At 52.9% G+C, this 13,277-nt stretch overlaps 1 protein-coding gene across 4 annotated transcripts in view; it reads right to left on the bottom strand.

Annotated features, from left to right (window-relative positions):
• Positions 1-3,853: 3,853 nt before the first annotated feature.
• Adgrg1 (adhesion G protein-coupled receptor G1) overlaps positions 3,854-13,277 on the bottom strand; it is a 29,798-nt gene continuing 20,374 nt past the window's right edge. For all 4 annotated transcript variants that reach the window (XM_051168553.1, XM_051168556.1, XM_051168555.1 and 1 more), the window contains exons 4-14: positions 12,306-12,438; positions 11,743-11,890; positions 11,302-11,433; positions 10,961-11,077; positions 10,547-10,592; positions 10,192-10,295; positions 9,166-9,284; positions 7,904-8,172; positions 6,949-7,057; positions 5,362-5,630; positions 3,854-4,351 (exon numbers count right to left, since the gene is read on the bottom strand). In XM_051168553.1, coding sequence (XP_051024510.1) covers positions 4,221-4,351; positions 5,362-5,630; positions 6,949-7,057; positions 7,904-8,172; positions 9,166-9,284; positions 10,192-10,295; positions 10,547-10,592; positions 10,961-11,077; positions 11,302-11,433; positions 11,743-11,890; positions 12,306-12,438 — 1,577 coding nt within the window. In that variant the 3' untranslated portion in view covers positions 3,854-4,220. The remainder of the gene's footprint in view (positions 4,352-5,361; positions 5,631-6,948; positions 7,058-7,903; positions 8,173-9,165; positions 9,285-10,191; positions 10,296-10,546; positions 10,593-10,960; positions 11,078-11,301; positions 11,434-11,742; positions 11,891-12,305; positions 12,439-13,277) is intronic.

Raw genomic sequence — 13,277 nt, 5'->3', positions numbered from 1 at the left:
CCCTGCTGGGCCCTTTGGACCTGAGAGGGTGTGGGAAGGGTCAACTCCTGTTCTGTAGAAGGTGGGTGGGGATATGGCCTGGAGTCCCCAGGTCAGAATCCAGAAGTTCCTGTGTCCCCAAGCTTCCTCTGACAGGAAGATGGGAGCCACCGGGCCTGCCCCTCCTCTAGCCAGCCTCCCCTGGATGCTTGTGGCCATCCTCCTAGCTTCAGGAAAGGGCGAGGATGGTGTGAGATGGTGGTCCCTGACATGCTGGGTGCTTCATGGGTGCATGAAAGAGGCCTGGTGAATTGCAGACAGGGGCATGGCATCCTCCTGGGAGGCCAGCAAGGGCAGCTAGAGAGGTAGGAAAGCCAGGCTCTGTAGAGCTTCTAAAAAGGCCCTATGGGGGCCCCACATTTCAGAGTTAACAGAACTGTAATGCTCTCTTCTACCACATGCTATCCCCAGCTTATCTTGATGTTTTCTAGTCAGCAAGGCCTCAAGCCCTCTGCTAGGCCAACCAGCATCACCTGACTGTATCCCAAACCAGAAAGAGGTCTTTAGGAGGCTCCCTTGCTTGTCTTAGGGGAAAATAAGTGTGTTGCCTACAGACCCTCAGCCTAGAAAGAGCCACTAGGGACAAAGGAGCCACTGGTAGCCATTAAGGGTCTCCAACCCCTTATTTGAGCCAGCATCAAAGCCAGAGGTCCAGGGAAGAAGACATTTAGGAGTATACTTTCTGCCTATGAGAGGGGAGAGAGTGTCAGTTCATGGGGCTCAGAGAGATGCTCCCACAGAGACCTAGAGGCCTATGAGCACTGGGATCCTGCTGGGTGGCCAGCCAGGTCACTGTTCAGGCAGAGGGGCTTGAGAAGGTCTAGTTCTTTCCTCATGCTTGGAAATTAAGAACTCCAAAGTAAGCCAGGCTTGCTGACACACACCTTTAATCTCAGCACTGAAGAGGCAGAGGTAGGTGGATCTTTGTGAGTTCCAGGCCAGCCTGGTTTACATAGTGAGTTCCAGGACAGCCAGAGCTACACAGAGAAACCCTGTCTCAAAAACCAAACCAACCAACCAACCAGACAGACAGACAGATAAAAGAACTCTAAGCTAGGCGTGGTGACGCACGCCTTTAATCCCAGCACTCAGGAGGCAGAGGCAGGGGGATCGCTGTGAGTTTGAGGCCAGCCTGGTCTACAAAGCAAGTTCAGGACAGCCAAGGCTACACAGAGAAACCCTGTCTCAAAAACAAACAAACAAACAAACAAACAAGCAAACAAACCAAAACCTCCAAAGTAGAAGCAGAGGCTACCAAAGTTTTGGAGGAAGATTGGACAGAGACATGGCACCAGGGGCTCCCACATTGTGAGGGATGGTCATTTTAAGACCCCTGAGCTCATAGTAAGAGCTACTCCTTTCTGGCTATAAAGTAGCTTTTCCAGTAAGACTACTGGTAAATTGGGGCTGGAGAGATGGCTCAGTGGTTAAGAGCACTGTCTGTTCTTCCAGAGGTCCTGAGTTCAATTCCCAGCAACCACATGGTGGCTCACAGCCATCTATAATGAAATCTTGTGGAGAGTCACACATGCAGGCAGAACATTGTATACATAATAAAATAAATTAAAACTTAAAAAAAGGACTACTGGTAAAATCAGATAAAGGCCAGCTGCCCGCAAGAGGCAGTTCCGGGAAGTTTTTCCTGACTAACCAGATCTTTTACAACTTTCCTCTCTCTCTGGAATTTCTCCCCCTTCTGTGATTATAGCGGCTGTAAAAGTAGACACACCTGCTGGAGCATCTCACAGTTAGGTATCCATAGCAACCCTGCCCTTGCCCCTCCGAGATTTCCTATAAAAACCCTGTGAAAGTTTTCAATAAACGAGGTTTGATCAGAATCCAGACATGCCTCCTGCTTTTTGTGTCTCCTGTCCTATCCCACTCACACACCCCTTCCCAGGTTCCATTTGAAAACCCCGCGGGCCGGGGCACCCACCACATGCCAAGGCCAGGCAAGGTCTCAAGTCTGACACATCCATCCCATGCTGTGGGAACTGCCAGTGTACCTAGAACTGCCAAGATACCGTCCCACTCACCTTGTCTACCCCAGAGTCTCCCAGCTTCCCCTGGAGCAGCGAGAGGTGGGGGTGGGGTATGAGCATGTGGACCTAGGCTAATCTCAGAGTTCAAAGACAAAGGAATTCTTTCCCTCCCTCCCTCCCTCCCTTCCTCCCTCTCTCCCTCCCTCCCTCCATTCCTTGACAGTCCTCACTATACAGCCCAGGCTGACCTTGGACTTTCAATCCTCCTGCCTCAGCATCTCAAGTACTGGAATTACAGTTGCCACCACACTCTGCTTTTTATACCTCTTTGTACTTGGACACAGATGGGGACAATGACACCCAGCCTAAGGGGACAGATACCTGAGACATGTCTAACCTGTGTCACATGAAGGGGGGAGGAGAAATTGGAGGAGTGGGCTGGAAGCACAGCTGGGAGAACAACTGAGTCATTTCATCTTTGCAGCCCGGCCCCCCCTCACCCCCCAGCCCCCCAGCACCACTCCAGAGTAACGGTCAAACTGGTCCCCATATCACATGACCAAAGTTTATACTCAGCTCTCAAGAGCAGCCTCTTTGGCTAGGAAAGGCTTTGCAGGTGCCAAAATGTGCCAATCTGGATTCTCCACCAAAGGCACCTGATGTGGCTGCCCAGGTTCTCCTCCATGCCAGCCGTGTCCTGCTGCAGCCGATGGTCACGGTTTCCACACACCTCTGGCCAGCACCCCAAAGCAGACACCAGCTGATCATTTCTCCTATTTTCCTGAGAAAGTATCCCTTGGTGCCTTCTTTCCCACACTGCCCTCTCCTCTTTGCTGTTTCCTGATTGTCCCTGAGATACTGACTCAGCAACACTAGTAACAGAAGTAATAAAAGAAAAAAAAAAATAGAAATTCTCTAAACTGTATGCTTTGCCATGGCATCATATAACAGCTGATTTTTATTTTCCTTCCCAACAATCTCCTACAGTTTCCAATCTCTCTACAAAGAGCTTTAATATCAAAAGACAAATGAACTGGTATTTAAAAAGAGCATCCTCTTCAAGTTGAAGGCTGAGGTCAAGATGGAATGCCGCCTCCTGCAGGAAGTCCTCCTGGATTCCCAGCCTGTAATTGAAGCTCCAGGACATGATGAGAGCTGTCAGCAACTACTGCCAGGTCTGGTGATCTGTGTTCTTATCACCTGGCACAAGCTGATGTATGTCCAGTATGTGTTAATAGGACAGAATTCACCATGATAGGCAACCCAGTGTCCCCAGAGCCATCTGCGGTGACATGAAGACCACCCTTCAACCTCAAGCTTGTCCAGTGTCACCAGAAAGGGGGCTCTCTTGGTCTTCAGAATGTTGGGTTGAAAAAAATCTCCATATCCCACAGTTCTTGCTGGAGGGAGGCTTTGGGAGAGGTGGAGCTCCCCTCTGAGGCGTGAGCAAAGGTAGCTTGGAGACAGGCTCACCTGGTTGAGCCTGGTCCAGCCCAGGAACCAAGGCCCATACAGCAGTCAGACGTTTATAGCAGGTACCAAGAGACTCCTGGGAAGTGTTTCCCCAAATCACAGCATTGGCCTGGGACCCCAGGCTGCAGGTGGAGGTCTAGGGGACCACAGAGGAGAAGGGGAGTGGGGAATAAAGAAAAGGGCCAGCAGGCAGGTGGGGGTCGGGGGGAGGTTCTCACCTCTTGAGGGGTTCTGCCTCCAAGGCTTCTCCCAACCCATCTACCCTCAGTGCCACCCTCAGGGTCAAAAGTCAGAGACAGGCGGAGTGCTGCGCAGTGACCACAGGGACAGAACGGCAAGAGCCAAAGCAGCCATGTCTTGGGCAGGATGTGCCAGCCTCTTCCAAGATCTAACCTAGACCCTGGTTTGATCCTTCAAGTCTTAACACCCAGCAGGTGGGCCCAGAGGTGGCTAGAAACACAAGGCCTCAGCTCCAGACCGAAACAGCTGTGGGGCCAGTCCCACAGAGAGAATGGCAGTGTGCTTCTGAGCCCTTTGGGGACCAGAGTGGTCCTCTAAGGCCAGCTAGGTATCTACCTATCAGAGCAACAACCCTACCCCTCCTAGGACCAAGGCCCTTCTCTAAATGTGCCTCTACCCAAGGCTGGGCACAGCACCAGGCCACAGACTATGTGAGCGGACGGGACGCCGTGCATGTGTCCTCCCGAGAGGAGGTGGGGCGGTGCCCTAGATGCGGCTGGAAGAGGTGCTGCCGGAGCTGATGGGGAGCTTGACGCTGTCCGAGTTGCTCTTCAGAGGGGAGGGACCGCCTTGGGCCTGGAACCGCATGGACCAGTACCACAGGAAGATGAGGAAGCCTGTGGGCAGTGAGACACGTAGATCACCAGGTGGCAAGACCCTGTCTGGCCTCTGTTCCCCTCTCAGAGTCCCTCTGCTCCCAGAGTCCAGCCATATGCTCAGGACCCTGGAGCCACTTGAAATGATTCATTACACTGTGGCATATGAAGGGTTCGAGTATCGGCCTGACTTAGAAGTCTAGGTTCCTGTGCCTCATGGGGACAAGATGGAGATGCCTAACAACAAATTAATTCCCTCACCGCATTCCATTCCATGGTGACTCCATTGATTCTGATGTGGCCACATGGCCCCTGCTCAGTCAGCAAAAACCAAGTGCAGAGGTGTATAGGTCTGTGTGTCTAAGTTTGGAAGGCATGGGGTAGAGGGGTGTGGACTCCACTGATCTCAAGCTGGGGCCTTGAGGATCCTGCCTCCAACTCTCACTAGGTGACCTTTGGCCACACTCCCCTCCTCCGCCTTCCAATACTTGTTCTAACCACAGGGCCTTTGCTTTCACCTCTCCCCTGACCTGCTCGCTGCTGCTGCTGCTGTGCCAGAGCTCCCCAACCGGTGTCATAGGCAGGATGCCCTGGGCATCCTGTTAAGATGCAGAAAGGACCAGTGGGTCTGAGTGGGCCACAGTCTGCCTTCCCAACAAAGCCTCCTGCGATTCTGACACTGCACTGTCCATGCCAGCCTGGGTACCACACTTGTCAATGCCCTATCACGACTCTCCTGCTTTCTGAGTCTCCTTGGCTGGCTGCACACTTTCTTGAGCACACTGTCTGCCTCATAAGAACTGAGGGGGCAGCTCGTGCTTTAGGGGTCTCGAGTAGGGGCTAAGTGCCCAACAAAGGCTTGACCTGCATGTGGCCTGGAGGCATTCATTTTAGAATGAGACAACTGGGGCCCAGAGAAGGGAGTATTTGGGGTTCCCTGGACACCTCTTCCCTCTGCTCAGCATGTGGATGGCCTGCCAGCTGGAGGGGCAAGGGCTGCTGGGTAGGGGCAGGGCTCTCACCATACCTACCTTGGAATGAAGTCATGATGCTGAAGAGGTAAAGGATGACAAGCTGGAAGGTACCAGAAGCAAAGGAAAAGAAGATCAAGGCCCAGGGAAGGCCAAGGACCAGGCTGAGGCCCAGCAGAGTGAGCACGTGGGGCCAATGCTGGCTGTGTGGGCGAAGCCGCAGGATCTGCACCACCATGGTGGCCAGCATGGCCATGTTGAAGAGGAACACCAGGCTGAAGAGGCCCAGGTTAGTGACATAGCTAACCAGGGAGTCACGGATCCAGCACCTGGCAAGAGTGGGAGGTTCAGTTCAGCTCAGGAGTGGGAGCAGCAGGGCTCTGGAGGGTGCTGGGCTGGGTGTTGGGATTGCTTCTTGTTTGCAAGCTCTGCTGACTTTCTGTTTACAGTCTTCTTGGCATTTTAAAATTGGTTAGGTTTTAAAATATATTTATTTTCATTATTTTGAGGGGCTTTTTGTTTTTGTTTTTTTGTTTTGTTTTATTTTATTTTATTTTTTGAGACAGGGTTTCTCTGTGTAGCCTTGGATGTCCTAGACTCACTTTGTAGACCAGGCTGGCCTTGAACTCACAATGATCCTCCTGCCTCTGCCTCCCGAGTGCTGAGATTAAAGACGAGCGCCACCACACCTGGCTTATTTTCATTATTTTTAATTATGTGTATGTGTCTCTACGTGGGTACGTGCACACGGATGCTGGTGCACACAGAGGCCATAGTGGCCAGAGCTGTCAGACATTTAGGAACTGGAGTTACAGGTGGTTATCAGCTGTCTGATGAGAGTGCTGGGACCCAAACTCAGGTCCTCTGCAAGAGCAGTGTGCACTCTCAACCACCGAGTCTTCTTTGGTGTCATTTGGAAAGATGTATTGAAGCAGGGCATGGTGGCACCTGCTTTTAATCTCAGCACTCGGGAGACAGAGGCAGGCAGATCTCCATGGCTTTGAGGCTAGCCTGGTCTACAAATCAAGTCCAGGACAGCTAGGCCTATAAGAGAAACCCTGTCTTAAAAAAAAAAAAAAAAAAAAAAAAAAAAAAAAAAAAAAAAAAGACATATTGAGTTACCTAGTCAGATGATTTAAAGGAAAGTGTTAAGGAAACCATATTCTTGACAGTACAAGGTTGAGGCAAAGCCACCAGGCCCACTGTAGGCGGGGAAATGTCATCAACACAGAGCCAGTGGCAAGCATTCCTCCCTGGTCTGGTGCTCAAGCACCGTGGCTTCAGATCTAGTTTCAGCATGTCCTCTGACAGCTGACATAAGTTAGAAAGGTGACAGAGGGTTCATCTTGACCACCCCCCCCCCCAACCTCCACACCAGCTGAGTCATGTGCTAACCACCATGTGGTCAAGAGTGAGTCCCTCTGGGCCACAGGCCTGCATCTGCCTCAGATGGTAAGGAAACCTGAGGGGAGGCCGTGTGACCCAACACTCATCCCTCTGGTCCTTAACCCTGGGCTCCGGCCACTGCCCAGCCCATTCCTGTAGCATGCTGGAGCCCATAGCCTCCTAGCCAGGCCGGCCAGTTAAGGTTATTGTCCCTGTCCATCCCTCGAGGCCCACAGCCCTGCCCCTGCCACAGCCACTCACATGGAGGGGTACATGACACTCTCTGGAGTCCGGCGCACAGCCAGGATGATGGGGCCATAGTTATTCACATCGACCAGTGCCACCAGAGTGACCAGGAAGACAGGAAAACCTGCAGACAGCAAACAGAAGCTCTGGCTCCACCCTCCGAATCCATATTCTCTGTTCCCATTGGACCTGAGTAGGCTCTCTTTCAACTTTTCCCTGTCTCTTCCTGTCTCTCCCAAGAGAAAAGGCCTGTGGTCCGCTGTTGAAGCATGGTCAAACAGGAAAGATAAGATGACAGAGGCACTGGAGAGATGGTTCAGTGGTTAAGAGCACTGCCTGCTCTTCCAAAGGACCTGGGTTCAATTCCCAGCACCCACATGGCAGCTCACAACTATCTGTAACTCCCATATCTGACACCTTCACACCAATGCGCATAAATTTAAATTAAATTAAATTTAAAATAAAAAGAAGAGGACAGAACTGATGGGGTGGCAGTAGGAGGACATCTGCCTTGACCTTGACTCACTGATAAGTAGAATTAGAAAGTTCTTTTGGGGAGGGGCCTTCCACATAGCCAAGGCTGCCACAGTCAGCCTTGTAAATCCTGGGCAGAAAGTGAATGACAGGCACACAGGAAATGGGGTTGGGGTATAGAGAGGTCAAGGTGTCTGCAATGTCCAAAAGGACCCATGGTAGGAAATTTTGGGCCCCAGTCTGACTTGAGTAGTGTGGGTCACAGGTGAAGTAAGTTGTCACCAGCCAAGAACAAATGCCAAAGCCATAGAGATTCTGTCACTTAGGTTTGCGGGGAGTCTCTGATGCTAGCGTTAAGTGCCCCCAGTCCCTGTGGAGGAATTGGTTCATCTCCCTAACTGGGGAGGGCAGAACCTGCTGTCTGTGCTTGCCCTGAGGCCTAATGGGCAGTGGGTGGGTCAGTGGGTTCTGGGGTCCCCTCTCCCCTGCCACTTACCCCAGCCCACGATGCTCAGTTTGAGCAGATAGCCAGGGACATAGGTTCCGAAGACCTCTACCACCAGTCGGTAGAGGTTGTAGCCCTCAAGGCCCATCCAGGAGAGGCAGGCAAGCAGGGAGAAGTGCAGGAAAATGGCACTGAAGCGACAGGCTGCTTCAGAGCCCGTCAGTGCGACAGGCTCACTGAGCAGGAAGCTCACATCCAGCAGGAAGACTGCCAGCAGCAAGTTCATGTGCACTTTGATGGTGTAGTCACGTGACTTCCTCCTACAGGGAGAGCATGTGGTGGTGGGCCAGTGCAGGAACAGGGCATGGTGCTGTTCTATTCTCTCTCCTCATTGTCCTTTTTTTTTTTTCCGTCCCTATTCCCCTCCTCCAGGAAGCCTTCCATGTCTGCTCCATGGGTGTGTGCCCATGTGGCTATGAGTCCATGTAGACATCAGCCCAGCAGCATAGTGTGCACCTGTATGCTGGGATTCTAAAGAGTTCCAGAGTTGCTCCCAAAGACATGGGCCCCACCATAATCATCCTCAACTCACTCTTCCATCTGGTATCGCCCTGGCATAGTCCAGTCCATCTCAGGCTGCCTTCTCCTCTACACAGTGTGAGTGAGGATAGATCTTGCAAAGTGTCTGGTGCAGGAAGCATGGCTTTCCTACTAGTCCCCTGCTCCTGCCCCTGCGCATAGTGCTCTGCCCACCTCAGCCTCCCCAAAGCCAATCACTGTCCATCCTCAGAAGCACCTGCCCAGCCTAGGTGTGCAGCTGCAGACACACCTGGTCACGATTCACCTGCTTATGACACACCTGTACCCAGGACAACTGAAGACCTGTTGGGTATCTCCTAGAGTCAAGGCCATCTCTCCTCCACGCGGGCAGGCCCAAGCCTAACTGACCTTAATGTAGGCTGCATCAAACTGACAATTGGACAACCTCTGCCACTCCCTCACTGTGAGGTCTCAAAGTCTGGTACTGATTCTGGACAGTGTCCATGCGAAGCCGCCTCACTCCATTTCCATCTCCATTGTGTTGTTAGCCTGGGTGCCCTGCAGTTCGGGGTTTGATCCGCAGAACCTCAGTTGCTAATGCTAGATTAACTAATGTCACTGTTGGTGTCCAGCAGCCAGGGTGAGGTGGTCAGCAGATAGCTCACCCACAGCTTCCCAATGATGCGTATATTTTAGGTGAAGCAAGCCTGCATGGCAGGAGTCCTAGCCTACAGGGATAAAAAAACGGGTCCACCCTCCTCCCTCCGGCCTACCTGAAGCAGAGGTAGGCAGCAATGGTGAAGATGCATGCCAGAGCAGAGATGACACAGCCCACGTAGGACAGGAGCGTGAGGTAGTGTTTGTGAATGGTTTCTACCTCCATGGATGACACCTGAGTGGGGACAGAGTAGCCATCTCAGCGTGTTCCCCTTCTCAACGGCCAGCATGTGCTCCTGGGCAGCAGGGAGTTAGCAAGTCCCTTCCACATCAGTGCCCCCTGTGACTTCCTCCTGGTTCCAGGCAGTCTCTGACTCACAAAGAACAGGAACCCTCATCCAAGGAGTGTGCTCTGGCTTGGCCTGAGCCATACAAAGCTCTAGCTGAGGCAGCTTTAGCTGGGGATTGTCCACTCGACAATGCACTCAGGCGCCAGTTGGCAACGGAAGCTGTGCTCAGAATTTATAATGCCCTGGGACCACCGAAGCTGCCTGAGCCCTTGTGGCCCAGGAGATGCTTGCTCTGTGTGTGTGCTCCGAAGAGCTGGTGTTGGGCACAGTCTATGCCCAACTAGCATTTTTTAGGACTAGCATATTTTCCTCTCAAGGTGGGTTTGTCAGGATATAGCCGCTTTGTGAGCCAAGAAGACTCCTTGTTCCACACAGAGATAAGCTCCCCAGATTCCCACACCAAGGGATTCTGGGAGCATGAAATCATGGCAATAAAACTTCTGAGATGTAGGGAATGCGGGAGCTCATCTTAGTGGCTTCCAGTTGGGGGCTTACTAGAAATAGTTTTCTGGTCCAGGCTTGTGGGCTGGGAGCAGGAATCTACCTGTTCATCACACACCAAAACTTGCGACCAAAGAACAAAGAAAGGCTTTACAGGCCAGCGCTTAATGACCTGGGCAGCCTTAGCTATGTCATCTGGCCTCCGCTTCCTTTGAAGTAGGATGACAGTAGGAGCTACCTTGGCGGGTTATTTGAGATTAAACGAGCCAACAGGTTCCAAGTACATAGCACAGGACATGAACTTGGCCTGTAGCCAGACTGCAAGGGAGTCATGGGAGGGGAGACGCCTACCATCAGCACTGCGAAGTAGGTCAGATGGTTACACAGGCAGGATGTCTGCGTGTCTCTGCTGACGGTCTCACAGCCTGCACTGCTCCAGCTCCCGGGGCTGTTTGCTGAGGGGAAAGTGCAGGACTCTGGTCCACCCCAATCCTCAAGACCCCACACCATGTCCTCAACACAAGACTGGACCATTCCTTCCTGTAGACTTTTGTTCCACCAGCAAACCCCTGGCCTCCGGCACTCTGTCCTCCAAGCCCGTCTTCTCCAGAAATCCATCCCTGGGGAATCTTCATCTCTACGACCCTTGACAGAACTCCATGTCTCCTCCAGATACTTGTTCCCCTAGACACCCCACCATACTCACATGCCAGGTCTTCAACCCAGAACACACACTGCAGAGTCACATTCTTCTGTGGGGACAAGAGGCAGAGGCATGCCATAACTCACCCTGTCTTCCCTCCATAGCCAACTCCCATGTTTTCTCTACAGCCCACCCTCTGTGTTCTCTCTCCTCGTCTTTCATGTTGCCTCTACAACCCACCCTCAGTATTCCCTCCACAGTTTACCTTTCATTCCTTCTAAGGCCCACCCTTTATATTCTCTTCACTACCCGCCTTGCAGTCCCCACCCACCCCCACCCCAATCTGGGGCCCAGCTGTTGGGTACTGCCTTCGGGCAACCTTTCCATTAAATACAAGTGAGTTGAGAGGGATGGGAAGCAGACACAGGACCCAGCGGGAAGGGACTCATGCCCTGTGGCTGCCTGGCTCACACTTACCGGCTGTGGCTGGTGCTGGAAGGTGAGCACCACAGGCTCCGACAGGTTGGTAACTTTGGTGTTCTGTACAACAATGCCCAAGACCTTCTCGCCCAAGACTGGGCTGGAATTCTTGTCCTAGATATATGACATTGAGGGGACAGGTTGGAGGTTGAAAGCTGAGAAGAAACGCTAAGAAGGCTTCTGCCTGCTCTCTCTAGGTGACTGTCACTCATAGTACGTTGCTCTGAGAGCCTCATGGGTCATTCCCACTATAGCGATATAGATAGCAATAGCAAGATGGGGGTTGGGGAGAGAGCGGGGGTGGATCCTGGAGGGGCAGGTGAGGGGAGACTCCATACCTGGAACAAGGCTTGGCTGCTAAAGTCTACTACCAGGAGCCTCTTGGCCATATCCCGGCGACGGCCTCTGGTCTGCTGGAACAGTGCCCGGGGCAGCAGCACTGAGTACGCCTGGACCTCACTCTGTTCCTCCTGCAAGTCAGGGACCCTCAGTACCTGGCACAGCATATGCCCCAGGTCCCCCCTAGCAGCAAACAACCCCCTTCAAAAACACTGTGCTCTGGGCCACCCCATAAGAGGTCAGGGAGTCAGGTGGCAGGTACTTAGGCTAAGAGGTCCTCAACGGAGTCTTACGATCTGAGTCTTCAGACACCCCCTCACCCTGGGGGGGGGGCTGTAGATTGTCCCTGGACCCAGGGAGAGCCAAGGGGTGCTCCTATGTGGTATGGAGCACTCTCACCTGCCCTTCTAGCCCACCCCACCCACCCTGAGTCACCCGACCTCCTGATGGGAGTGGATTTGAAGATCCTCTAGGCCGGCTGTGGGTGGTAGCTTCCATACTGTGGCATTGACTCGGTCTTCCTCAAAGGATAGTGTGTCTCCCAGGAAGTTCACGGAGGTCAGCTTTGACTCCAGGCTCTCTAACTGCCTATTGTGGGGGAGAGCATGGTAGGTGACAGAGGGAAGGGAGGAGGGGTGGTCTGGGTACACAGGATAGGCAGGAACAGAGAGGAGAGGGGGCCAAAGGACAAAGGACACAGGCATCTGGTTATAGAGATGGAGGAGAGTGGCAGTGAGGGAGAACGTTCTGGAACTTAGCCCATGACTCTGACCCACTTGTGCCTGGTCCCAGCCTCTCTCAGAGATTGAATGTGCCAGACTCCAGATGGCATCTCTTGCACAGAAGAGGCTGGGCACTGCCTGGGTATGTGTTGGTATCTGTCTTTACTTACAAGCCAGCAGGATTCAATAGGGATAAGGTCCACACTCAGGAAAGGTTTCCCAGCTTCCCCCCACCTTGGGTAGCTCTTTCACCAGGTCCTAGGACGGTAATCCTCACTCACTGGCTGATGAGCGCTGCTGTGGGCCGCCTGGAGGCCTTCTGAGGGTGCTGGAGGAACCTGCTGAGCAGTTGCAATTCCTTCTTCAGATCACACATGTCCACAGATGCGTTGTGGGAGACCTTGTGCGAGGCATCTGAGAAGGCAACAGACTGCTTGAGGTAGCCACCGAGAGCAACGGCCAGCACACAGCACAGCCCTATACAACTAATACTCCACACTTTTATTTCCTTTACAGAAGAGGGGGCCAAGGGCGCAAGAGGTGGAGGAGACCACAGGTCACTGAGACATGAAGCCAGCTAGGCAGGGCTGTGTCTCCTAGGCCCTGCTGCACGGGAGCACAGAAAGGTCATCCCCTACGCTTGGTCCTAGGCTCTGTAAACAGGAGGGAAGCTGGCTGGACAGATGTATTCATCACAGTATGCTTTCTAAATGCAGATGCAAATGACCAGCTGCCTCAAGCACCTGCTGCCAGGACCTCCCTTGCCCTCGCCCTGCCCCACCCCTGCACCCATGCCCCTCCCCTGTGATGGACTGCATACCCTAGAACTGTGAGCCAAAGGAAACACTTTCTCCCTACGTTGCTTTTGTCAGAGTATTTTATCATAGAAAGGAAAGGTAACCAAGGTACTCTCCTAATGGCTGAAGAGATGCTATGACCATCACAAAGATCTTAGATCGCAACAGGGACAAATGGTCCAGAGCGCGTGCAGCAGGGCTGATATACAAGCTCTCCAATGTCATCTGCCACCCACTTCCACCTTCCTACACTCACCACTGCTTTCCCAGAGCTTCCAGAAGTTCTGCTTGGATCCCACTCCTCCTCTCCTCAGACACCTTTCATGTCTCCCCCCCTTCCCCCGTCTCCGCCGCCCCCCCCCCCACTAGAGGATGCCCAGGTCCTGAACCCAGGTCCTCCTCGGCGGGCTTTCCACTGCCTTCTGGCGCCTCATACCCTACACCCATCTGTTCCTC

Source organism: Acomys russatus, chromosome 26, assembly GCF_903995435.1.
Source record: "Acomys russatus chromosome 26, mAcoRus1.1, whole genome shotgun sequence".
Classification (NCBI taxonomy): domain Eukaryota; kingdom Metazoa; phylum Chordata; class Mammalia; order Rodentia; family Muridae; genus Acomys; species Acomys russatus.
This window is presented reverse-complemented; position numbering and strand designations above follow the sequence as displayed.